At 47.3% G+C, this 27,981-nt stretch overlaps 1 protein-coding gene across 1 annotated transcript in view; it reads left to right on the top strand.

Moving 5' to 3' along the window:
- The first annotated feature begins 7,818 nt into the window (after positions 1-7,818).
- The window catches only part of LOC134933447 (zona pellucida sperm-binding protein 4-like), a 103,335-nt gene continuing 83,172 nt past the window's right edge, over positions 7,819-27,981 (top strand). Inside the window, exons 1-4 of the mRNA XM_063928662.1 lie at positions 7,819-8,070; positions 12,558-12,679; positions 12,989-13,082; positions 13,943-14,098. Of these exons, the coding sequence (XP_063784732.1) occupies positions 7,842-8,070; positions 12,558-12,679; positions 12,989-13,082; positions 13,943-14,098 (601 nt within the window). The 5' untranslated portion in view covers positions 7,819-7,841. The remainder of the gene's footprint in view (positions 8,071-12,557; positions 12,680-12,988; positions 13,083-13,942; positions 14,099-27,981) is intronic.

Genomic DNA, 27,981 nt, shown 5'->3' with positions numbered 1-27,981 from the left:
CTTCAGCTCCCTCCTCCTCTCTCCTCTCCACTGCACCTGTCAAGCTGTATGACAGGCAGCGGCGTCGGCAGCTTCAAGCTGATCTCTGTTTAAGTACCGCACACTCCCACCTCTCTGCCCTCCAGTGGACATATGTGTAAGGGGCACTACTTCTGTGGGCATTATATGTGGCACTACTACTGTGAGTGTTATGTGTGGTACTAATACTGTGGGTATTATATGTGGCATTACTACTGTGGGTGTTAAGTGTAAGGCCCTCTAATATTGTGGGCATTATGTGTGGCACTACTTTTGTGGGTGTTAAATGTAAGGACACTACTACTACTGTGGGTGTTATGTGTGGCACTACTGTGGGTGTTATGTGTGGCACTACTACTGTGGGTGTTAAGTGTAAGGGGCGCTAGTACTACTCGATTACTGCAATCTGTAGATGAAGGACTATTAGCAGTACCTAGAATCTTCTGGGTGTCGAGCTTTTAGTCATGTGGCTCCAACTCTATGGAACTCACTTTCCTGTACAGTTCGAAAGGCCCCCACTCTAGAAATGAACTCAAGACTTTCCCGTTTACTCACGCATTTCCATAATTGTCCCTTTAATATCTCCATGCTCTATGTATTTTATGAAAAGCTTTTCTGTTCTTCATTATTTCTGTACTGTATTATGTTAATTCTGTTAAGTGCCTTGAGTCCTACTGGAGAAAGAGCACTAAATAAATAAAATTATTATTATGATTACTGTGGGCATTATGTGTAACAATATGGGAGGCAGTTACAGTCCCGACAGTTGGCATGCTGACTAAGAGGGACTATTCCCACTCGTGGGTGTCCACGACACCCATAGAGTGGGAATATAACCTGTGGTGAGCCCGCAATGTGGCGAGTGAAGCGAGCCTGCAAGGGTCTTCATTCTGCTTATAGTTTGCAGGGGGCGCCGACCACCCTAGCACCGGCCCTGGTGAAACAGGTACACTAATATGTAGCACAATATAAATCAGGGGTACTATGTGCTGTGTATAAGATTGTGCTACTGTGTGGCATAATTTGAATTGGGGGTACTATTATGTGGCCATGCCTCTTCTTTGTGAGACCACACCCCTTTTTGCTGTCCCTTTATTACATACTTGAGGAATGGCACAAATTTATAGTTTGCAGGGGGCGCTGAACACCCTAGCACCGGCCCTGGTGAAACAGGCCATTAGGAAATTGCCAGCCGATACACTGTACTGTCGGACCACCATATAAACTGCACCGTTGAGCATTTCCACAGTTCTCAGTAGCATGACAGCTCCTCCTATTTAGCCAAGGCTGGCTGGGAGCACGACGCTGATGTCATAACATCATGCCATGCTCCCTATCCTGACTGAAAGAGGAGCATGCTGTGCACTTCCTGTAGTGTCCCTGCCTGCCCTCATTCACCTCAAAGAGAGAGACTGAGTAAGACGTTAGAAGCTGTCTGTATGGTGGTGATGGCATGGGTAGGCAGACACAGGGTGAGGGGAGATGCTGAGAGACACAGGGTGAGGGGGAATGGTATGGCTGAGAAACACAGAGTGAGGGAGAGCCTGAGTGACACAGAGTAAGGAGAAGGCTAAGAGACACAGAGTGAGAGAGAAGTAAATGGCATAAAGTGAGGGGGAGGCTGAGAGACACAGAGTGAGGGAGATGCTAAGAGACACAGAGTAAGGGGAGGCTGAGAAACACAGAGTGAAGGGGAGGATAAAAGACATAAAATGAGGGGGAGGCTGAGAGAGACACAGAGTGAGGAGGAGGCTAAGAAAAAAATGAGGGGGAGGCTAAGAAACAGGATGAGGGGGAGGCTGAAAGACACAAAGTGAGGGAGAGGCTGAGAGACTCAGTGAGGGGGAGCTTAAGAGACACTGAGTTGCAGAGGCTGAGAGACATAAAGTGAGGGGGAGTTTGAGAGACACAGTGTGAGGGGGAGGCTGAGATACTGTACACAAAGTGAGGGTGGCTCAGACGCTGTGAGACAGAGGGGGAGGGTACTAACTACCCAGGCCCGGGCTTGTTGGAGGGTCTCTGAAGGGGACCAGGTCCACCGCGACCATATAGTTAAGGTGTATTTGGAATGGAATGGAGAGTAATGCAGCCAGAGTGACAACAAATAGGTGTGGGTCATGCTGACAAATCCCTGTTTTGAGTTGCCATGCTCCTTGTGACGTGTGGCCACAACCAGTGGGGGGATGCCTATTTTGTCAGTCCCAAGACCCACAATTTCTGATGGCAGCCCCAAAGGGGTGTTCCTAAAGACACTTATCCCAACCCCCGAGTCATAGATTGCACTCCTAACCACCACCCCTTTCTCACTGGGATAAAAGCTAACTCCCACTTCCTAGAACTTAGCTAATTTGAAACCAACTTTCAAAACATTATATTTGGATACAGCAGTTATACATCGGCCATTTTGGATTAAAAAAGCCGGATGAAATACTTTACAGCAGCCATGTCAAACTCGTTGCCCTCCAGCTGTTGTGAAACTACAAGTCCCAGCATGCTTTGCCAGCATACCTTCCACTGATCAGCTGGTAAAGCATGCTGGGACTTGTAGTTTTAGAACAGCTGGATGACCATGAGTTTGACACGTCTGCTTTACAGCAGTGACAGCAGCCCAGGTTAGTAGTCTATGCCCTGGAGGTGGGAGTACGGCAGTTTGTGTGCATTCCTATGAACTCACTGCTTACTTGCCTAATCTAACAAAATATCTGGGAGACTCCCGAATCTCAGGCAACTTTCCAGGGGCACAGGGGCATTTCTACAGAGGAGGGGGCCCGTGTGCATCTCCAGGTGGGCCCCCTCCTCTGCATGGTGCAGTAGTCTCCAGCATCTGTCGCAGTCTATAACGCATGTTCCAGAAACCAATTTCACTACTGCACATGTGTGGCAGCCAGTGCCAGATTAAGGTCCATATGGGCCTGGAGCTGAAATTTAGGAAGGGCCTATTGTGTGCCTCGGCAGGAGGTGTGACAAGCGCTGCGGTGGTGTGACTAGTGATGTGGGGGTGTGATCAGTGTGGTGTGGGTGTGGTCTAAATAGGAGGTGTGGCCTATGCCATGTGAGTGACACAGTCACCACTTACTGACAGACACTACTTACTGACACACACACACACACACACACACACACACACACACACAACACAAAGCTTACTGACACAATCACCACTTACTGACAGACACTATTTACTAACACACACACTCACAACACAAAACTTACCGACACAGACACTTACTGATAGACATTACTGACTGACACACACGCACAACACAGATAAACTTACTGACACAGACATTACTTACTGACACACACACAACACAATACTTATACCGCTCTCACATCACAATGCCGGGTCCCACCTGGGAATTGGAAATGGGTCCATTCCTGGGTGGGACCCGGCATTTGACCCTACACACCGCCAACCCGACCCGGCAATTTGCCGGTTCGGGTTGCCATCTGTGGGCGGAGATGGAGTCGGCATCAGGTGCAGAGGCGGTGCTGGGAGATGAGATCATCCCTATGCAGTGAACGGGTCCCGGGTTGCATCGATCTGGGTGACCCGTTCACACTGCACCGGACCTGGTATTTAACCCGAGAATAACCCTTCTTTATTCCCGGGTTGAATTACTGGGTCAGGCAATCCAGAATTCTCCCATGACCCCTTTCACAACACACATCGGGACGTGTCGACCCAGCAATATACCCAGTCTATACCAGGTTATTTTTGCGGTGTGAAAGGGGTATTACTGACACAGACACCCACCACTTACTGACAGACACTACTTACTGACACACACACACACACACACACACACACACACACACACACACACACACACACACACACACACACACACAGTACAAAACCTACTGACAAACACTACTTACTGACACACACAAACACAAAACTTACTGACACAGACACCATGCAAAATGTGCTGACACAAACACTACTTACTGACAGACACTTCTTACTGACACACACAAAACTTACTGACACAGACACCATGCAAAATGTACTGACACAAACACTACTTACTGACAGACACTTCTTACTGACACCTGCGGTGCACACAGCATTTTTTTCTCAGTGGTACTGTGCCTGCGTGCCGTGGGCGTGGTCACATGTCATTAAGGGATGTAACCATGTGACACTAGGTGAAGTGGTTATATATTATGTGAATCCATGGCACAGACACCCCCTGTCCCAGCGGACTACAGAGGCAAGGACAGCAGGATGTGACACTTGTTAAAGAATAAAAAATATTATATATAAGATGTGTACCCAGCACTCATCCTGTTATGATGTGAATATTTGCTCCAATGAGTACAATGAGGCAGCACTCCCGAGTCTTGCTGGTGCAGTAAGATTTATTTAGTAAGATTCTGGATCAATAAATCCTACTGCACCAGCAAAACTTGGTAGTGCCGCCTCATTGTACTTGTGGGGAGGGGTCCCGACCATTAGAGTTACTCACCGGGGTGTAGTATGAGTTGCCGGCGGCCGGGTCCCCGGCGGCCAGCATACCGGCGCCGGGATCCAGACTGCCGGCTTCCCGACAGCAAAGTGAGCGCAAATGAGCCCCTTGCGGGCTCAGTGGCGCGCGTAAGCGCCACGCTATCCTCCCTCCAGGGGGTTCGTGGACCCCCAAAAGGGAGAAAAGGTGTCAGTATGCCGGTTGTCGGGATTCCGGCATACTGTGCGCTGGGATCCCAACAACTGGTATACTGAATACCACCCACACACCGGTGGCCCGGCACCCCATCGTCACTTTTTCTCTGGCAGTCTGCCAGGTGTAGGAGGGTGATGACATCACCTTCATGCTCCCAGCAGTCCTTTTCCTGGAAAAGGAAGAAGGTGCTGGCGGCGCTTCCGAGCAAGATCTAGGAGCTTGGTGGTGGTGTTTTACAGTGTGGCGGGGGTATGGCGTACTGGCGGACACATTCTTAATGGTACGCCATACCAGAGCGTACTGCCACACTTGCAGGACTGACTAACACACACACACAACGCAAAACATATTGACACACACGACACAACACAAAACTTACACAGACACACACAAAATGCAAAACTTACTGACACAGACACAATGCAAAACTTACTGACACTACTTACTGACACACACACAAACGCAAAACCTACTGACACTGACACTACTTACTGACAGACACTACTTACTTAGCGACACACACACATCCCCCCCCCCTCCCCCTTCAAAACTTACTGACATAGACACCACTTACATAGGAGACCTCAGGGCCTGGTATGTGCTGCTACTCACATGGTTTGCATGCCCCCTCAGCTCTGACATCCAGGGACCCAGCTCTCCTAAAAGACAGCAGCCTCCTGTCAAGACCCTTCCCCTCTTTCAATGTTATTGTTGGGAAGCTGCAGCAGGAAAGGTATGCTGCAGCAAAAACATTTACGTTTGGATGGACAAGGGGGCGGGGCTTCTGATGGGCTCGGGGGCGGAGCCTCTGAGATATCTCTGAGGCTCCGCCCCCATGTCCATCCGAAGCCCCGCCCCCTCGCCCATCTAAACATAAATGTTTTTGCTGCAGCATACCTTTCCTGCTGCAGCTTCCCAACAATAACATGCCTCATGAAAGAGGGGCAGGGTCTTGACAGGAGGCTGCTGTCTCGTAACTATTTATGTGGCTCCGCCCCCTTGCCCGTCCGAAGCCCCGCCCCCTTGCCCGTCCGAAGCCCCGCCCCTTGCAATACAAAGCGGTCAGGACACAAGCTGACCAGTTTGGGGTGGGGGTGAATGTGCAGCCGGAGGTGAGTGAGCTGATGTATGTGCGGACAGGAAATGTTTTTTTTCCTGGCAGCACTGGCTACTGCCTGCACTGCAGGGAGGTCTGTGGGCCTATTTTCAATGGGGGGCTTGGAGCTGCAGCTCCATCCGCCCCATTGTTAATCCGGCCATGGTGGCAGCCATTTTGGCAGCCATTTTTGCCATGATTGCAGTGCCCAACGCTGGACTACAGAAAGGTAAATATTCAAATATGGGTGCAGTGTGGGCCCCCCTGGACCCAGTGGCCTGTGTGCACCGCACACATTGCACCTATCATAGAAACGCCAATGAAGTGAACGGTTCGGCCCGCTTGATAATGCAATTCACCCTGAATCTCGTCATCGAAGCCCTGCCTCCCGCTTTACAATGCCAGTAATTGCGGCAATCTATAGCATGGGGTGTGGCTATGATGATGTGATTGTAACGCCGTGGTCCCCTTACCGTCCACTTGGCTACAGTCAAAGCATCTGACTGTGTATTTACACATAATTGTATTATTTTATTACAGAGATCTGTTTGCATGAGAGTTATATTACAGCGCTGCTGACACATAAAGCAGACTGTCATTATAAGATAATTACATCGCCAGCATCATCTTAAAGTGTCATAATAAATCCCATTATGATGTAAGGGCTACTGAGCGGATAACTCAGCCACATGTGAGTGTCTCAGAGGCAGCCGTGACCTTCCCAGTGACCTGTGGCGGGATGGTAACGCTCTCTATACATGGTGCAATAAATGAGTCTGACTGCATACTTCCCAACTTCTGTTTATCCTATGGAGGGACATGTGCGCGCACCTGCCTGAAAAGGGGGTGTGGCTTCATGGGAGGGCCCGTTTTCGTCACAGGGGGCTTGCCCAGCGCTCTGTGAGTTGCTGTCATGCCCCCTCTCCTCCTGTCTCCACTGAATAGACGCTGTACGCTAAGCAGGGCAGCGATGACAGGAGCCTCCCAACTGCCCCCCCCCCTCCCACCGTGGGACACTGAGGTCCACGGGTGGGACAGCGGGACAGTCCCAAAAAAGCGGGAATGTCCCACGAAAAATTGGGACAGTTGGGAGGTTTGTGATTGTAGGCTTATCCCTTTAAAATGGGACTCTTATGAATTACACAGGTTCTGTGGCTGCACAGAACCTGTGTAATTCATGAGTGTCCCAGTAGCACTGTAAAAGTTTAGGGTGACCATAATATCCCTTTAATCTGGGACACCTATGATTTACACATGTTCTGTGGCTGGCTAAACTCTAGCCTGAATTTCACCTGGTTTTAGCCAGCCACAGAACCTGTGTAAATCATAGGTGTCCCAGATTAAAGGGATATTATGGTCACCCTAGTAAAAGCCTATCTGATTGTGAGATGTCAAACTTCACCACATCTGGCCGTATCTCATATAGCAGAGGTTCCCAAATGCAGTCCTCAAGACACCCCAACAGTCCAGGATTTAGGTATATCCATGGCTCAGCACAGGTGGTTAAATCAAATTGACTGAGGTGCTGATTAAGTCACCTGTGGCCAAGCATGGATAAATTTAAAACCTGGACTGTTGGGGTGCCTTGAGGACCACGTTTGGGAACCTCTGTCATATAGTGAGACAACAGCTATAAATGGATCTGTGTACGGCACTGCCATGTAACTACTGAGTGCACTATATAAATGAATAGATAAAATAATTCTGCTTTGGGACTCCCATGTGTATAAAGCAAAAATACAATTATTTGTGGGACAGTGTAATTATATACACAGGTAAAATACAGGTTTATAGTCCGTTTAATTGTTGGAAAGAAAATGGATGGTAAGTTGGGGTAAGTGATAGTGAATAATGGGGCAATGTGCTTATTACCCACCTGAGTGGCCTTATGATGCACACCTGGGATCACATTAGCACCTGACTGATCACACTGCAGCCTCCGCCTCCTCATCATGGTATAAATGACCGGCCTGTGGTCACCTGTAGTTTTGGAAGTTACAGGCAGGATGGGGATCTCCAGGGGCTGGTTGGTGTGTGCAGTATTGGGAGCTGCAGGCAGGATGGGGGTCTCCAGGAGCTGGTTGGGGTGTGCAGTATTGGGGGCTGCAGGCAGGATGGGGATCTCCAGGGGCTGGTTGGGGTGTGTAGTATTGCTGTGGAGCTGTAGCTTAGTGTCTGGTACTGAGGAGTTTTTAGAAGATGTGTCTGATCTGCATTGTGGCTCCAGTAAGATGCGTCTCTCTCTGCCCTCTGTGCGCCTGGATTTTGCTTCTGCCTTCACAGTACTGGGTGAGTAGCTATGACCTCTACTTCCTAACTGGAGAGACCTGGCCTCTATAAAGGGAACTCTGCTTCTTCTATTAAATCTATCAGTTGATGAGGACTGCTAGTTACTAGGCTACTTTCTGGTGGGAATGTGTAACTATAGCTTCAATTGTTGAAAAGAAAGTGAACTGGGTAGTGACGGAACTAGTGAGCGGTGGTCCCAGGTGCAATAAAATGCTTTGGGCCTCTCATCCCGTTCAAGTCCACCCCCCAACTGCAAATTAGGGATTCTTTGCATGTTCCCATAATATATAGATATAGTACAACATTCACTGGTACTCAGGGATGCAAAGTACAGTATGACACAACAGGGTAGAGATACACATACAGATGGGATCAGTTTAGGATGTGTCCTAGATTTTGGATGTGGAGAAAGGGGTGATTATTTGGATGCAATGGGGGGCACCGTGCTGGAGAGGATCTGGTAAGGGGGACCTGCTCAGGGACAAGGAAACGGATACCTACCAACATTACTGTAACGAGACATTATAACACTGTGTGCAAGAAATGGCATTGCTGCTCCCCCCCCCCCCCCTTATGTAAAATAGGGGCAGTATGCGCCATAGGTGTGCAGAAAATATATAGGGGTGTGGCTTCATGGGGAAGGGGTGTGGCCACAATACCAATTCATACTACGGTGCACGGTAGTCTCCATTATTCAAATTATGCTGCACAATAGCGCCACTACAACAGGTAGAGCCCCTTTTACACATTACTGTGGACAGTCCCCTTTTTTTTACACATTACGACAGACAGAATGATACTTACTGTCTCTGCTTGCTCTGGCAGTCGGGCTCCTTGGTGCAGGCAGTTGGGCAGATCCCGAGGAGGAGGGAGCTGCAGCAGCGCAATGTAATTGGCGGTGCTGCTGCAGCTGTCCCCCCTCCTTCCACATAGGCTGGCCGCCGCTTCCCTCATCACAGCGGTGGCCAGCCAATGTGGAAGGAGAGGGACAGCTGATGTGGCGCCACCACCAATTACATTGTGCTGCTGAGGCTCCCTAGTCCCCCTCCCTCCTCCTTTCCCCTGCGGCTGTGTCCCTATGCTCTGCTCCGGCAGCCCGCAGCACACAGCGGCATGAGTCAGTTGGACTCGTTACATGCTGCTGGCTTTGGGCCCCAGTGCAAGGCACTGGTGGTAGTTCTGGAACTGGGTTCTTGTAATCTCTTCACTAACCATCTTACCCATAAGGCAACAGAGCTTGTAAGTTATGTTTAAATAAGGAATATGCTATATAATCAGGAACTGGGTCCCTGAACCTGTCTTGTGCCAAAATGTATTTTCCATAAGATGTTTTATTTTAAAGTTAATTTTTGAGTGCCTTCTCTAAAAGCTAGCTCTACCCCCAGACTTGTGCTCCCCGAACCTAACTTTTTATTTTTAAATCTGAAAATATAACGTTTCCTTCTAAACACAAGACATCACTGTAGCCTAGAAATGTGCCACAACATCTTGGGGAGCTAATAAGCTGTAGGGGCAAATTCAAAGTAGGTTATACCAGATGTACACAACTTCCAACAACTATCACCCTATATACGTTGGTGTAGGGATTTTTGGAAGTACTGAGGCAATCTTCATATAGCAAATATCCAGTAATGGAGTATAACTGGTGATGTTGCCCATAGCAAATAAGTTAGTAGTATCACTTACCTGGGGCTGGGTATAGGAGACCGATGCTTAGAATGCTAGCTGTCACATGACTGACAGCAGCATTCCAATGTTTAGAATCCCAACACTACATACACAATTATACTAACCTCACCCCTAATGCATAACCCTCCCTGGCACACTGAGTTCAGGTTGTTAGGATTCTGGGGCCAAACTTGCAAAATGGTAGCTACGGTCTGCTTGCTATAGGCAATACCTCTACTTCTCTTTAGAAAGCCTTCTCCATTGACTCTTACCTAGAATAAGACAAACAATACACCCCAGCATTGCATGTTAGAGTATTGGGTGTGGGCTGGTGTGCCTGTCATAGGAACGTGATCAGTGCTTCTGATGCTCTGTACCAATGGCTGTTGTGTGGCACCTGGGTCACTGCTGCCCTGCAGTGTATTGGCAGGCTTACTGTACTGTCCTAACTGGGACACGCAGGGATTCATGGAATATATACGATTTACCGGCAGCCTGGATGCCGGCTGTCAAGATACAGTCAACCGCATCCTGGCTGGCTGCAGGGCGAGTATGAGAAACCGCCTTGCAGGCTCGCCATGCTGTGGGCACGGTTACATACTGCACTCACCACAGGTTATTCTCCTTCTATGGGTATCGTGGACACCCACAGAGGAAGAAAAGCCTGTGGCATCTCACTACCTGTCAAGGTTCCAGTGTCAGCATTGTGACTGCTGGGATCCCGACAGGAGGTCTGGTGATTGCCTCCCAGAGTCACAGGTTTTGTGGCTGATTAAAACCAGGTGACGGTCAGGCTTGAATTAAGCCAGCCACAGAATGTAATTCATGTGTTCTGGTTTACATGGATAGGGGTCTATGTACTAAGCTGTGGCCAGAGATGCAGTACCAGCCAGCAATATCATAACTGCCATGTTACAGGCTGTTTTTGGAAACTGACTGTTAGGAGATGGCTGGTACTTTGGGCCAGATGTATTAAGCCTTAAAGTGATAAAGTACTAACAAATCAGCTCCTATTTTTTTAAACGCATCCTGTTACAAGGCAGTTAGGAAGCTGATTGGCTGATACATTTATCACTCTTTATTACACTCCACTTTATCACTTTTTAAGGCTTAATACAGCTGTCCCTTTATCTCCAACTACTGTATCTCTCTCCAAGGTTTAGTACATACTTGCCTACCTGACCCTCTCCATGAGGGAGAATATGCTGTGGTGAGCTAGTTAATTGATAAGAAAGGTGTTTCAGCACAGGTGAGGGCGATCATACATTACCAGGAAAGTCCAGGAACAGCATTTTCTCCCTCATGGAGAGGGTCAGGTAGGCAAGTATGGTTTAGTAAAGACCCCTTAGTATGGTAAGCCTATGTATTGGTGGACAGGAGAGCTTCCCAGCTGCTGCCAGTACAGAGCAAAGATCTCCTGATTAGTAAATAGGGGCGGTGGTATTAATTTGGGATTGGTCTGTCTATAGCAGGGCCATTGGAATATATGCTACAATTATACATTGTACTCAAGGGCCATATACACATATTCCACCTGGTATATAAGAGCCTCAGGTTCAGCATAAGGTGCAGCCCTGCATTATGGTAGAGTTGCAGACCAGCACATGAGGGACAGGTTAAATGTGACCTCTCTTGTTTACTGACCTGTTGCTCTCTACAAGCTGTCTCTCCTGACTGGTGGCTGTAATGTCAATGCAGTTACTGTACATTATAGAAAGTGCAAGAATAAACTAACCCTGATCAGTAGCTGTTTGAGCTAAACACTGTACATCTGCATAAATATTTCTGTAACTGCTCTAAGACACTGCAAGGGGTGGTCTTCAGTATGCCGACTGACGGGATCCCGGCACCGTAATCCCGACAGCCGGCATACCGACACTTATTCTCCCTCGTGGGGGTCCACGACCCCCCTGGAGGGAAAATAAAATAGCGTACCGTGCCTGTAGCGTGGTGAGCCTGCAAGGGGCTCATTTGCGCTCTCCACACTGTCGGTAAGCCGGCGGTCGGGCTCCCGGCGCCGGTATGCTGGTCGCCGGGAGCCCAACCGCTGGCATACCATACCGAACCCCGCTGAAAGACCCCATGTATCAGTGAGATGCTGCTGCAATACCACTAGGGACCAGAGGTATCTATAGTCAGTGGCGCACGCAGAGTGGGGGGTTCCAAGTACCTGGACCCCCCCCGATAAGCTGAATCTTTTTTTATTTTTGAGACGGAGACACAGCTGTCTCATCTCGGTTAAAAGCCGCGACCGCGGAGCTGCTGCACTGATGCAGCATCAGAGCTACAGTAGCTCTCTGCTTGTAGAATGTACGGGAGGGGGGAGCTGCTGGCTGTGCATGCTCAGCCACAGCAGCTCCCTCCGTCCTCACACTGCTGACCCTCTGCTCCCTGCTGCCCTGCTCGGTGTTGACACTGTACAATATGCTTTTTGTACTTTTATACATGAATTTACTCACAAAGACGCGGAGTGCCTCCTGGTTTCTACTGCATGGAGGGGGTGTGTATATGTATGCACCCACCCTCCCACAGAAACCCCACTTACTAAATCCTGCATTTGCCCCTGATAGTCCTCAGAATACCATCTGTGATGTACAGTACCCTGGCAAAATCATGTTGCACTGCCAGTGGGGCAGAAATAAAATGTGTTGAAGCTGGGTACAATACATGTATGTCCTAGCTTAATCCTAGGATATGTATTGTACATATCTTTCCTGGATGTAAAAGAGGCTCTTTCAGCGTGATTTATTCCAGGAGATAAAGAGAAATATATAATTATTATTTTTTGTCTAACATATACTGTGCTCCATCTATTCCAGATTATGCAGGAAAGCCTCACAGGCTCCAGAATGACTCTACTTGTAGGCTCTGGGTAGGACAGAAACCAGATGGCTCAATAATCATTGGTGCTGCCTATGAAGGATGCTATGTAAGACAGGAGGTAAGGCAAACTAGCCTTAAATACATATAATATGCTGGCATAGCCTATAGGTGAACTTGGAGCGGCAAATGTACTAAGACTTGGAGAAATAAAGTACCAACCTATCTGCTCCTGTCACTTTTTAAACATGGCAGTTAGGAGCTGGTTGGCCATATCTGTACACATCCCTCATTTCCTCTATTACCTACAACTCCAACCCTGTCTAGCTAAATACAAATCCCCTTACAGGAGTGTATATATGTAACGCTGTACAGGATCCTGTAACTTACACCTGTATTGAGCATGTCCAATATTGCTCTTGTTCCACAGCATGGAGGCTATGTGATGACTCTGATTGCAGAACAAATTTCCAATGGTGCAGTGGAATACCGTAAAAAAGATATCCGGTGCCCGTTCCTGCCAGGTAACTGTCTGCATGTAACCAGGGCCAGATTAGGAGCTGAAAATGATGAAAGGCCTATTGTGAGACAGAGGAGGTGTGGCCAGTGCTATTCAGGCCTGTACACCCCATACACTACCTGCCCCAATGTCTCACTAAATATATGAAATTACTTCACATGATCTATGGCTGGGTCAGGTGGCCATTAAGATCATAACGGGTCTATCGTTAGGTTGAGGCTTGTAGCTGTAATCCCATCCCATGTAGCCATGCTCATCTTGCTACGATGCAGCATGGCATGTTGGACTGAGACTATTTGCAGCCAGCGATTACTCCATTAATTCCTAATATTCTCAGCCATGCTGCATCTGTAACTGGGGGAGCTCACTGGAAACTGAAGTGCACGAAAAATGTCTCATCACCAGAATTAGTTAGCTACTGTGTGCCTTCAGTAACTGAAACTAAAGGAAATGTCTGCTCCACATCTATCCACAAGAGAAGGCTCGTTATACCTGTTGTACTGCAGAGCAGATTTCAAATTAATAGTTTAACATTTGACAGTAGAAAAATCATTAACCATTCCCTGTACTCATGTATGCGTGTGGTCTACTACCTGGCTGATGCTGCTGGATGCGTCTTGAGATGCCTACAACTTGGCACAACCACCATTTACTTCTAACTTCAGTGCTAAATTATTAGATCAATTGGTCAAATTCCATAAATGTCTTCTCTGGACAGGCCATTAGTAATGCTTTATAAGATACCTTCCCTATTAACTGGCTAAAGACCAAAACTTTTCCAGTAAATAAATGGAAAAGAATCTGAGCCTCTAGACTGCTGACCATCACTATTTGGGGCTTCATGAAGGACTGTCTCTCCCTCAGCTATGGATGCTCCCAGCCCCAGTGACTGTGCTGCTGTCCAGAGTGGTGACCGCTTGCCATGTGCCAATTCCTCTGTGACCAGGGCAGTCTGTGAAGGATTAGACTGCTGCTTCTCAACCAGTGACCCCTCCCTTCCCTGTTACTATGGGAACAAAGGTAAGCTTGATCCAGGAGGTCAGGTGATATGTAAAGACTGTACCATATGTACATAGTCCTGGAGAAATCTGTTTACAAAGCATGTGATGAAGGAATTTATTCAACCAACTGCTTCTGTTGTGGTGTCTTCCCTCTAGAGATGAGCGCCTGAAATTTTTCGGGTTTTGGTTTTGGGTTCGGTTCCGCGGCCGTGTTTTGGGTTCGAACGCGTTTTGGCAAAACCTCACCGAATTATTTTTGTCGGATTCGGGTGTGTTTTGGATTCGGGTGTTTTTTTCAAAAAACCCTAAAAAACAGCTTAAATCATAGAATTTGGGGGTAATTTTGATCCCAAAGTATTATTAACCTCAAAAAACATAATTTACACATTTTCAGCCTATTCTGAACACATCACACCTCACAATATTATTTTTAGTCCTAAAATTTGCACCGAGGTCGCTGTGTGAGTAAGATAAGCGACCCTAGTGGCCGACACAAACACCGGGCCCATCTAGGAGTGGCACTGCAGTGTCACGCAGGATGTCCCTTCCAAAAAACCCTCCCCAAACAGCACATGACGCAAAGAAAAAAAGAGGCGCAATGAGGTAGCTGTGTGAGTAAGATTAGCGACCCTAGTGGCCGACACAAACACCGGGCCCATCTAGGAGTGGCACTGCAGTGTCACGCAGGATGGCCCTTCCAAAAAACCCTCCCCAAACAGCACATGACGCAAAGAAAAAAAGAGGCGCAATGAGGCGCAATAAAAAAACCACGGTTAGGTGGTATATATTATAATAATAATACAATTATGGATGGACGGACTGCCTGCCGAGTTCCGACACAGAGGTAGCCACAGCCGTGAACTACCGCACTGTACACTGGTTGATAAAGAGATAGTAGTATACTCGTAACAACTAGTATGACACTATGACGACGGTATAAAGAATGAAAAAAAAACCACGGTTAGGTGGTATATATTATAATAATAATACAATTATGGATGGACTGCCTGCCGACTGCCGACACAGAGGTAGCCACAGCCGTGAACTACCGCACTGTACACTGGTTGATAAAGAGATAGTAGTATACTCGTAACAACTAGTATGACACTATGACGACGGTATAAAGAATGGAAAAAAAACCACGGTTAGGTGGTATATATTATAATAATAATAATACAATTATGGATGGACGGACTGCCTGCCGACTGCCGACACAGAGGTAGCCACAGCCGTGAACTACCGCACTGTACACTGGTTGATAAAGAGATAGTAGTATACTCGTAACAACTAGTATGACACTATGACGACGGTATAAAGAAAGAAAAAAAAACCACGGTTAGGTGGTATATATTATAATAATAATACAATTATGGATGGACGGACTGCCTGCCGACTGCCGACACAGAGGTAGCCACAGCCGTGAACTACCGCACTGTACACTGGTTGATAAAGAGATAGTAGTATACTCGTAACAACTAGTATGACACTATGACGACGGTATAAAGAATGAAAAAAAAACCACGGTTAGGTGGTATATATTATAATAATAATACAATTATGGATGGACGGACTGCCTGCCGACTGCCGACACAGAGGTAGCCACAGCCGTGAACTACCGCACTGTACACTGGTTGATAAAGAGATAGTAGTATACTCGTAACAACTAGTATGACACTATGACGACGGTATAAAGAATGGAAAAAAAACCACGGTTAGGTGGTATATATTATAATAATAATACAATTATGGATGGACGGACTGCCTGCCGACTGCCGACACAGAGGTAGCCACAGCCGTGAACTACCGCACTGTACACTGGTTGATAAAGAGATAGTAGTATACTCGTAACAACTAGTATGACACTATGACGACGGTATAAAGAATGGAAAAAAAACCACGGTTAGGTGGTATATATTATAATAATAATACAATTATGGATGGACGGACTGCCTGCCGACACAGAGGTAGCCACAGCCGTGAACTACCGCACTGTACACTGGTTGATAAAGAGATAGTAGTATACTCGTAACAACTAGTATGACACTATGACGGTATAAAGAAAGAAAAAAAAATACCACGGTTAGGTGGTATATATTGTAATACAATTATGGATGGACGGACTGCCTGCCGAGTTCCGACTGCCGACACAGAGGTAGCCACAGCCGTGAACTACCGCACTGTACTGTGTCTGCTGCTAATATAGACTGGTTGATAAAGAGATAGTATACAATACATACAACAATATACTACTATACTGGTGGTCAGGCACTGGTCACCACTAGTCACACTGGCAGTGGCACTCCTGCAGCAAAAGTGTGCACTGTTTAATTTTAAATTAATATAATATTATGTACTCCTGGGGGCTCCTGCTATAACAACCTGCAGTGCTCCCCAGTCTCCCCCACAATTATTATAAGCTTTGCCTTTTATACATTGATGTGCAGCACACTGGGCTGAGCTGAGTGCACACAGACTGAGTCACACTGTGTGACTGGCTGCTGCTGTGTATCGTTTTTTTTCAGGCAGAGAACGGATATAGCAGAGAACGGATATATTATATTAAAATAAATAAAAGTTAACTAACAACAACTGCACTGGTCACTGTGGTAAACTCTGTCTGACTCTGCACAATCTCTCTCTCTCTTCTAATCTAATTTCTAATGGAGAGGACGCCAGCCACGTCCTCTCCCTATCAATCTCAATGCACGTGTGAAAATGGCGGCGACGCGCGGCTCCTTATATAGAATCCGAGTCTCGCGAGAATCCGACAGCGTCATGATGACGTTCGGGCGCGCTCGGGTTAACCGAGCAAGGCGGGAGGATCCGAGTCTGCTCGGACCCGTGAAAAAAACATGAAGTTCGTGCGGGTTCGGTTTCAGAGAAACCGAACCCGCTCATCTCTACTTCCCTCCAGTGACTGCACAGTGTACTGATGCTGGCCAGGTTCTGATTGCTATCTCTAAGGATGTGACTACACCATCCCTGCTCTTGGCTTCAGTTGGTGTCCTCAATGTGGACTCCACTTCTTGCCCCATACTGAGCATTTCAAAGACTTCCGCTTTCATACTGCTCCAGTTCCCCCTCTCTTGTGGAGGAGCCAGCCAGGTAAGTCTGCTGTGGATGTGAGTAGTAGAACTGGTGCTTGCCCTATATTCCATCTGTCACACTTCCTAACTACTAGAATGACTCTTGTCTGAGCCTTTACCCAGTAAGAGCACTTGGTTATGTCTCCTGGTGGCTACAATGTATTTGCGCTTAACCCAGTGTATAGGGCCACTGAAGTAATGGAGCTTCCATGGATGGTTGGCGCTACAGGAGGACAAGAGGGTCCCTAGTCTTGTTTCGATCAACTTACTAAGGGGCAGATGTACTAAGCTGTTGAGAGAGAGTACCAGCCAGTCGGCTCCTAACTACCATGTTACAGGCTGTATTTGAAAAATAAATTAGGTGCCGATTGGTTGGAACTTTTATCCCTCTCTACGACCTCTCTTCAAAGCTTAGTACATCTGTCAAATGATTTGTAACTGCTGCATAATTCTAATGCAAGCTTCAATCCCAAATATTGATTTGACATACGGTGTCATTGTTTAATATCAAAGTAGCTTGACTAAGAATAGGCTGCTGGTCCTAAGGGACCTCTTGGTATATGGTCACTTGACTATCATGAGTAATGCATTATATAGGTTTCCTACAACTGGTCCTCTCTTGCCAGGTATCGGATAACACAGTAGTGTATGAGAATACAGTTTATGCCACCAAGGACACAAGGACATGGCAAGGATCCTCCATCACAAGAGACAGTACATTTAGGTAAGACCTAAACTTAGCGTGTCTGTGGGTGCTGTATACAAAGCAAAGCTAACGTTGTATTGTACTAGGTTGACTGTCCGCTGCATCTACTCTCATACTGGGGTTGTCCCACTGCAAGTTGAGGTGCTCACCCTGCCCCCACCCCTTCCTGTGTCCACCTCAGGACCTCTCCTCCTGGAGCTGCAGATAGCAAAAGGTAATGACTGGTGTATTTGTCCTCCATACAGCTGAAGACACTGGCTTAACTGTATAATTCAGTTGATAAAGACAAACTGGTCTACAAGATACTAATCTTTCTAGACTAAGACATTGCAAACTAAAATGGGGAGCTCTAATCTACACTCCAGATCTGTGCAGTTAATGCTGTGTGCATTGGACTCCAGTGGGAGCTAGTAGTGCAGTGACAAAGGCTTGCAGAACCAATGTAATGGAGCAAAAAGTGAAAACCAATATGTTTCTCTGAACCATAGCAACAGTGTTCTAGAACTGCGCAGTGGCTGTCCAAATGTCTTATAATGAATTCAGTCTGCCAGGTATTGCATTCCTTTAGGACTGTTTCCTGAAATCTGCCATTACAGTCCAGGTTCTAAATATATCCATGCCCAAGTCTAAATTGGGCCTGGCCAACCAGTTGCTTTCCAGCTGTTGTGAAACTACATGTCCCAGCATGCCCTACCTCAAAAGCTGGGTTGCTACAAGCTGGCCAGGTCCAGATGGTTAAACCAAACTGACTGAGGAACTAATGAAGTCACCTGTGAGCAATAATGGATATTAACCTGGACTGCAATGGAATCTGAGGAAACTCTGCCCAATGATTAACAATATGCCAGTGGGTGACTGGGTAGGGCAGGCTATAGTAGCACACTAGTAAGTGTAGGTAGCCATGCAGAGTCTGAGTGGCTCTGGGGAGCAGAAAATGATGGCAGCATGCATCTATAGATCAGGAGAGGGAACTGACTAAGGTATGAATGCTGACATGGTAACTGGCTTCTCCTTTGGCAGACATACAGTATACTTCATACTACGTGCAGACAGACTACCCTCTTGTCAAAGTGCTCAGAGATCCGGTCTACTTCGAGGTCAAAATACTACAAAGAACTGACCCAAACTTGTTCCTGATCTTAAATGACTGCTGGGCCACTCCTTCTGCAGACCCTACCCAACAAGTCCAATGGCCCATCCTTATGGATGGGTAAGGCTGGCATTCCATTCAGCTCCATGTCTGTTTGATAAAAAGGTAGAATTCCTCTATGCTCTTGAGTAATCTCTTTCCATTCCAGATGCCCTTTTACTGGGGACAACTACCTGACTCAGCTGGTTCCACTTGGCTCACCCACACAGAGGATTCAGTTTCCAACACACTACCAGCGCTTCATTGTCAGCACCTTCACCTTTGTGGATCAGAGTTCCCAGCTTGCTCTTGAAGGACTGGTAAAGCAACTTCTAAATGTATATTCTAATAACGGCATGCGGTGTGCCATGGGTCTTGGTATACTGTATCATGGTTACATCAAACAAGTCATTGGTGTTTAGTGGCCATTGAGCTGTGACATAGTGGAACTCGTCTATTTTCTGACTTTCTGTATGTCTAAGCCTGTCTTGTATCCTTTAATAAGCACAGGCTTTGATCTGCTATGTCAACATCTTTGACTTCAGATACATGTAATATTGGGGGTGGCTTTTAACTGACCCTAAGTTGATGAGCTCCATATGTGACTCTGAAGAGAGCTGGTATAATGGAATAGCATCTATATTAAACTGCTACTGGTCTTTATTGACCTCTGTTCCACACAGGTATACTTCCACTGCAGTGCTTCTGTTTGTGTCCCTTCTGCTACTGAGTCCTGCACAACATCGTGTGGCAACAGGAAAAGTAAGATCCCTGTGTGCAAGCATTTTTCATTTAATAGAAGCACATCTAATGTTTGGTACTGTAACTTGTTTTTGCAGAGCGAGCAATTGAGGAGCCAGAGCAGAAGGTCACAGTAAGCAAAGGTCCAGTTGACTTCATTGATGGTGACATTCCCTCAGATAGGAGGATTTCTGTTCAAGGTAACAGCTACCTCTCTTGTTGGCTTACTACCACAATTGACTGCAATGTTAAACTGTTTGTCAAAATTATAATGCGGGCAAATGACTCAAGCCAGAGTAGAGTACAGTCTCTTCATCCAGCCCTTGGTTAACTTGTGACTGAACATTGGATTCATAGTAGTAACCGTTCTGGCTTTATTGGAACATTTAAAATTAATTCCCAGATTTATCAAGCTTTGGAGAGTGATAAATACCTACAACTCTAACTCATTTTTCAAACAGACTATAACATGACAGTTAAAAGTTGATTGATTGGGACTTTATCACTGTGCTTTTAATACTCCAAGATTTGATAGATCTGGGCTTAAGTGTTCTATAGTATAAACCATTTAAGATGGATTTCATTGGTGCTGGGAATTAAGGGAACACTGCTCAGAGGGCTGTTGTGTTGCTAATCTACCATAACTTGTATACTCTTATACAGACATGTTTTGGCTTCTGCCTGGTAATTTATCCACTCCTAGTAAGCTAGAGCAGGGTGTTGGTAGAACCTTGGTCTACTGTGGCAGCAGAACATTGTAAAGCATAAAATGTAGAAGGTATTTCTCAAATTCTAAAGAGTGGATAAGTTGCCCATAGCAACTTGGTGCTGTCTGCTATGGGCAACTCTCAGCCATTCTGATGAGGTTGTCCCACCCAAACATGCAATCTCTGTAACGTGTCCTTCGAGCAGGCAAAATGGGTCTAATGCACGGATGGACCGACTAGAAGGCTCCGTGTCCATCTAGTGACAAACCTCCTACTTGCCAAGCCTGGAGATCTGCACTCAATCCAATCATTACCATATTCATGTGTGATAAAATCCTGTCCTGTGGCCGAGAAACTACACTAGGCTACATGACTGCTTAGTTGTTGGGTTTTGACTTTATTTTCCTGTTCTCAGGTACCTCTGATACTAACTCATCTCCTTTGATGTGGCTGAGGGGAGCTGCAGCTGGAGGAGGAGTCTTGGTGGTGACTGTTGCAGTACTAGGTGTCAGGTGGCATTGCAGGAGTCTGAGACCTACCCTGTTCCCTGTAAAAATGTGAATAAAGTGCCAATCCCTGACTTGCTGTCTTGTCCTTTGTTGGATATTAGTTCTTTACTGATGTTCAGGCTACATGCATGGTTTCTAAATACACACAATCTCTAATGGGTACACTGCTTTCTTGAGCATTTGGAAATTAAACTAATCTTCCCCCTAATGGGTTGGGAAAATAAGATTTTACTTACCGATAAATCTATTTCTCGTAGTCCGTAGTGGATGCTGGGGACTCCGTCAGGACCATGGGGATTAGCGGCTCCGCAGGAGACAGGGCACAAAAATAAAGCTTTAGGATCAGGTGGTGTGCACTGGCTCCTCCCCCTATGACCCTCCTCCAAGCCTCAGTTAGGATACTGTGCCCGGACGAGCGTACACAATAAGGAAGGATTTTGAATCCCGGGTAAGACTCATACCAGCCACACCAATCACACTGTACAACTTGTGATCTGAACCCAGTTAACAGTATGACAACGTAGGAGCCTCTGAACAGACGGCTCACAACAATAACAACCCGATTTCTTTGTAACAATAACTATGTACAAGTATTGCAGACAATCCGCACTTGGGATGGGCGCCCAGCATCCACTACGGACTACGAGAAATAGATTTATCGGTAAGTAAAATCTTATTTTCTCTAACGTCCTAGTGGATGCTGGGGACTCCGTCAGGACCATGGGGATTATACCAAAGCTCCCAAACGGGCGGGAGAGTGCGGATGACTCTGCAGCACCGAATGAGAGAACTCCAGGTCCTCTTTAGCCAGGGTATCAAATTTGTAGAATTTTACAAACGTGTTCTCCCCCGACCACGTAGCTGTTCGGCAGAGTTGTAATGCCGAGACCCCTCGGGCAGCCGCCCAGGATGAGCCCACCTTCCTTGTGGAATGGGCCTTGACAGATTTAGGCTGTGGCAGGCCTGCCACAGAATGTGCAAGTTGAATTGTGCTACAAATCCAACGAGCAATCGTTTGCTTAGAAGCAGGAGCACCCAGCTTGTTGGGTGCATACAGTATAAACAGCGAGTCAGATTTTCTGACTCCAGCCGTCCTTGAAATATATATTTTCAATGCCCTGACAACGTCCAGCAACTTGGAATCCTCCAAATCGCTAGTAGCCGCAGGCACCACAATAGGCTGGTTCAGGTGAAACGCTGACACCACCTTAGGCAGAAAATGAGGACGCGTCCGCAGTTCTGCCCTGTCCGAATGGAAAATCAGATATGGGCTTTTATACGATAAAGCTGCCAATTCTGACACTCTCCTGGCTGAAGCCAGGGCCAGTAGCATGGTTACTTTCCATGTAAGATATTTCAAATCCGCCGATTTGAGTGGCTCAAACCAATGGGATTTGAGAAAATCCAAAACTACATTAAGGTCCCACGGAGCCACTGGGGGCACAACCGGGGGCTGTATATGTAGTACTCCTTTTACAAAAGTCTGGACTTCAGGAACTGAAGCCAATTCTTTCTGGAAGAAAATCGACAGGGCCGAAATTTGAACCTTAATGGACCCCAACTTGAGGCCCATAGACAATCCTGTTTGCAAGAAATGTAGGAATCGACCCAATTGAAATTCCTCCGTGGGGGCCTTCCTGGCCTCACACCACGCAACATATTTTCTCCAAATGCGGTGATAATGTTGTGCAGTCACCTCCTTCCTGGCTTTTACCAGTGTAGGAATGACCTCTTCCGGAATGCCTTTTTCCCTTAGAATTCGGCGTTCAACCGCCATGCCGTCAAACGCAGCCGCGGTAAGTCTTGGAATAGACACGGTCCCTGCTGAAGCAGGTCCCGTCTTAGAGGTAGAGGCCACGGATCTTCCGTGAGCATCTCCTGAAGTTCCGGGTACCAAGTTCTTCTTGGCCAATCCGGAGCCACGAGTATCGTTCTTACTCCCCTTTGCCGTATAATTCTCAGTACTTTTGGTATGAGAGGCAGAGGAGGAAACACATACACTGACTGGAACACCCACGGCGTTACCAGAGCGTCCACAGCTATTGCCTGAGGGTCTCTTGACCTGGCGCAATACCTGTCCAGTTTTTTGTTGAGGCGAGACGCCATCATATCCACCTTTGGTTTTTCCCAACGGTTCACAATCATGTGGAAGACTTCTGGATGAAGTCCCCACTCTCCCGGGTGTAGATCGTGTCTGCTGAGGAAGTCTGCTTCCCAGTTGTCCACTCCCGGAATGAACACTGCTGACAGTGCTATCACATGATCTTCCGCCCAGCGAAGAATCCTTGCAGCTTCTGCCATTGCTCTCCTGCTTCTTGTGCCGCCCTGTCTGTTTACATGGGCGACTGCCGTGATGTTGTCTGACTGGATCAACACCGGCTGACCCTGAAGCAGGGGTTTTGCCAGGCTTAGAGCATTGTAAATAGCTCTTAGCTCCAGTATATTTATGTGAAGAGACATCTCCAGGTTTGACCATACTCCCTGGAAGTTTCTTCCCTGTGTGACCGCTCCCCAGCCTCTCAGACTGGCATCCGTGGTCACCAGGACCCAGTCCTGTATGCCGAATCTGCGGCCCTCTAACAGATGAGCACTCTGCAACCACCACAGAAGAGACACCCTTGTCAGTGGCGACAAGGTTATCCGCTGATGCATCTGCAGATGCGATCCGGACCATTTGTCCAGCAGATCCCACTGAAAAGTTCGTGCGTGGAATCTGCCGAATGGAATCGCTTCGTAAGAAGCCACCATCTTTCCCAGGACTCTTGTGCATTGATGCACAGACACTTTCCCTGGTTTTAGGAGGTTCCTGACAAGTTCGGATAACTCCTTGGCTTTCTCCTCCGGAAGAAACACCTTTTTCTGAACCGTGTCCAGAATCATTCCCAGGAACAGCAGACGTGTCGTCGGGGTCAATTGAGATTTTGGAAAATTCAGAATCCACCCGTGCTGTTGCAGCACTATTTGGGTTAGTGCTACTACGTCCCCCAGCTGTTCCCTGGACCTTGCCCTTATCAGGAGATCGTCCAAGTAAGGGATAATTAATACGCCTTTTCTTCGTAGAAGAAACATCATTTCGGCCATTACCTTGGTAAAGACCCGAGGTGCCGTGGACAATCCAAACGGCAGCGTCTGAAACTGATAGTGACAGTTTTGCACCACGAACCTGAGGTACCCTTGATGTGAAGGGCAAATTGGGACATGCAGGTAAGCATCCTTGATGTCCAGGGACACCATAAAGTCCCCTTCTTCCAGATTTGCTATCACTGCTCTGAGTGACTCCAACTTGAATTTTTGTATGTACAGGTTCAAAGATTTCAGATTTAGAATAGGTCTTACCGAGCCGTCCGGCTTCGGTACCACAAATAGTGTGGAATAATACCCCTTTCCCTGTTGTAGGAGGGGTACCTTGACTATCACCTGCTGAGAATACAGCTTGTGAATGGCTTCCAATACAGTCGCCCTGTCTGAGGGAGACGTTGGCAGAGCAGACTTTAGGAACCGGCGAGGGGGAGACTTCTCGAATTCCAACCTGTAACCCTGAGATATTATCTGCAGGATCCAGGGGTCCACCTGTGAGTGAGCCCACTGTGCGCTGAAATTCTTGAGTCAACCCCCCCCCCCCCACCACCGCCCCTGAGTCTGCTTGTAAAGCCCCAACGTCATGCTGAGGGCTTTGCAGAAGCCGGGGGGGGGGCTTCTGCTCCTGGGAAGAAGTTGCTTGGTGCACTCTCTTACCCTTTCCTTTGCCTCGGGGCAAATATGACTGTCCTTTCGCCCGCTTGTTCCTATAGGAACGAAAGGACTGCGGCTGAAAAGACGGTGTCTTTTTCTGTTGGGAGGGGACCTGAGGTAAAAAGGTGGATTTCCCGGCTGTTGCCGTGGCCACCAAATCCGATAGACCGACCCCAAATAATTCCTCCCCCTTATACGGCAATACTTCCATATGCCGTTTGGAATCCGCATCACCTGACCATTGTCGCGTCCATAAACTTCTTCTGGCAGATATGGACATCGCACTTACTCTCGATGCCAGAGTGCAAATATCCCTCTGTGCATCTCGCATATATAGAAATGCATCCTTTAAATGCTCTATAGTCAGTAAAATACTGTCCCTATCCAGGGTATCAATATTTTCAGTCAGGGAATCCGACCAAACCACCCCAGCACTGCACATCCATGCAGAGGCGATGGCTGGTCGCAGTATAACACCAGTATGAGTGTATATACTTTTCAGGGTAGTTTCCAGCCTCCTATCTGCTGGATCCTTGAGGGTGGCCGTTTCAGGAGACGGTAACGCCACTTGTTTTGATAAGTGTGTGAGTGCCTTATCCACCCTAGGGGGTGTTTCCCAGCGTGCCCTAACCTCTGGCGGGAAAGGATATAATGCCAATAACTTCTTTGAAATTAGCAGTTTTCTATCGGGGTTAACCCACGCTTCATCACACACTTCATTCAATTTGTCTGATTCAGGAAAAACTACAGGTAGTTTTTTCAGACCCCACATAATACCCCTTTTTGTGGTACATGCAGTATCGGAGATATGTAAAGCCTCCTTCATTGCCGTGATCATATAACGTGTGGCCCTACAGGAAAATACATTTGTTTCTTCACCGTCGACACTAGATTCGGTGTCCGTGTCTGGGTCTGTGTCGACCGACTGAGGTAAAGGGCGTTTTACAGCCCCTGACGGTGTCTGAGACGCCTGTACAGGTACTAACTGGTTTTCTGGCCGTCTCATGTCGTCAACTGATTTTTGTAATGTGCTGACATTATCACGTAATTCCATAAATAAAGCCATCCATTCCGGTGTCGACTCCCTAGGGGGTGACATCACCATTACCGGCAATTGCTCCGCCTCCACACCAACATCGTCCTCATACATGTCGACACACATGTACTGACACACAGCAGACACACAGGGAATGCTCTTATCGAAGACAGGACCCCACTAGCCCTTTGGGGAGACAGGGAGAGTTTGCCAGCACACACCCAAGCGCTATAAATATATAGGAACAACCCTATAGAAGTGTTGTCTCCCTTATAGCAGCTTAATATATATCAAAAACGCCAAAAAAAGTGCCCCCCCCCTCTCTTTTTTACCCTGTTTCTGCAGTGCAGGGGAGAGTCCTGGGAGCCTTCCTCGCAGCGGAGCTGAGCAGGAAAATGGCGCTGTGTGCTGAGGAGATAGGCCCCGCCCCCTATTTCGGCGGGCTCTTCTCCGGAGTTTGTGAGACCTGGCAGGGGTTAAATACATCCATATAGCCTCAAGGGCTATATGTGATGTATTTTTTAGCCAGAACAAGGTATTCTCAGGGCGCCCCCTGAAGCGCCCTGCACCCTCCGTGACCGCTGATGTGAAGTGTGTGACAACAATGGCGCACAGCTGCAGTGCTGTGCGCTACCTCATGAAGACTGAAAAGTCTTCTGCCGCCGGTTTCTGGACCTCTTCGCTTTTCGGCATCTGTAAGGGGGTCGGCGGCGCGGCTCCGGGACCGGACTCCATGGCTGGGCCTGTGTTCGATCCCTCTGGAGCTAATGGTGTCCAGTAGCCTAAGAAGCCAATCCATCCTGCACGCAGGTGAGTTCACTTCTTCTCCCCTAAGTCCCTCGTTGCAGTGAGCCTGTTGCCAGCAGGACTCACTGAAAATAAAAAACCTAAAAACTTTTTCTAAGCAGCTCTTTAGGAGAGCCACCTAGATTGCACCCTGCTCGGACGGGCACAAAAACCTAACTGAGGCTTGGAGGAGGGTCATAGGGGGAGGAGCCAGTGCACACCACCTGATCCTAAAGCTTTATTTTTGTGCCCTGTCTCCTGCGGAGCCGCTAATCCCCATGGTCCTGATGGAGTCCCCAGCATCCACTAGGACGTTAGAGAAAACAATGTTTGAGCATCTAGAGTAGCCATGATATGTAAAAACCACTGTACATATTAGTGTACTTGAGAGGTGTCACACTGGGGATTAGGGATCATATGTACACAAAGTCAGTGCCACTTCCACAATTTGTCTAGGAGAGCTTAAATTGGTGTGGACAAGCCTACACGTAATATGCAATAATTCAATTGGACAGTGTCTAATGTACCTGTTGGGTTGCACAGTATCTTGTAGAACATAAGTTCTGAAACTTGGTCCACAGGAACCCCAACGGTTGACATTTTCCAGGTATCCTCACAGAACTTCACCTGTAGTGCTCTTAAAATCAGTGAGTAATAGGTACGCCTGTGTACATGCTAGGGGACCTATAATGTGGTGTAACTACTGACTAGATAGGAACACTTGATCTGAGTCTTGCTATAATGGAGATTGCCACCTAATAACAGACAACTGTTAAACAGTTGCATCCACCATTATACCAGTGTGTATGCTGCTCCATCTCTGCACACTGCCTGCATTAACCTCCGAGATCTTGGCTGCGTCGGCCACTTACTACTATATGTGCAATAACAGAATACTTGGTGTCACGCAGTTAATTAACCTGCAGGATGTGCTGACCTCAAATGCCCACTGCTGCTACCTAGCAGAACCAGTGGTGTTGCTTTTTGTGTTAAAAAGGTAACTATAATGGACACATTGTGTCCATCTGCAGGTGAGTTGTACCAGGGCCTTGGATGTGTATGAGTGATGCAGCAGCACAACTGATCTAGGTGGTCACTATTATGACATCACAGCATGACCCTCACCAGACAAGCCAGGACTAGATATTTCTGGTTTGAGGCCCATTATGACACAGCAGCCACTGATGTCATCCTTTGCATGACTGACCTAAGGGAAATGTGAATGTAATAGTTTAGAATAAGGAGTAAAATCACATCGGAACCTTTTTAGGGCAGGATTTCCCTATTTAGTATTTATCAGAGTTAATGTATGGAACCAATTATCACTGAACAGCAGAGGCGTAACTAGGGTTTTTGGAGCCCAGGGCAAGATCAATAATGGTGCCCCCCCCCCCCAAAAAAAAAAAAAACACACGCCACCGGTGTCACTGTGTATATTATAAAGATGTCAGGGTGTGTATGTACAGATGT

This window comes from Pseudophryne corroboree, chromosome 6, assembly GCF_028390025.1.
Source record: "Pseudophryne corroboree isolate aPseCor3 chromosome 6, aPseCor3.hap2, whole genome shotgun sequence".
NCBI lineage: Eukaryota > Metazoa > Chordata > Amphibia > Anura > Myobatrachidae > Pseudophryne > Pseudophryne corroboree.
This window is presented reverse-complemented; position numbering and strand designations above follow the sequence as displayed.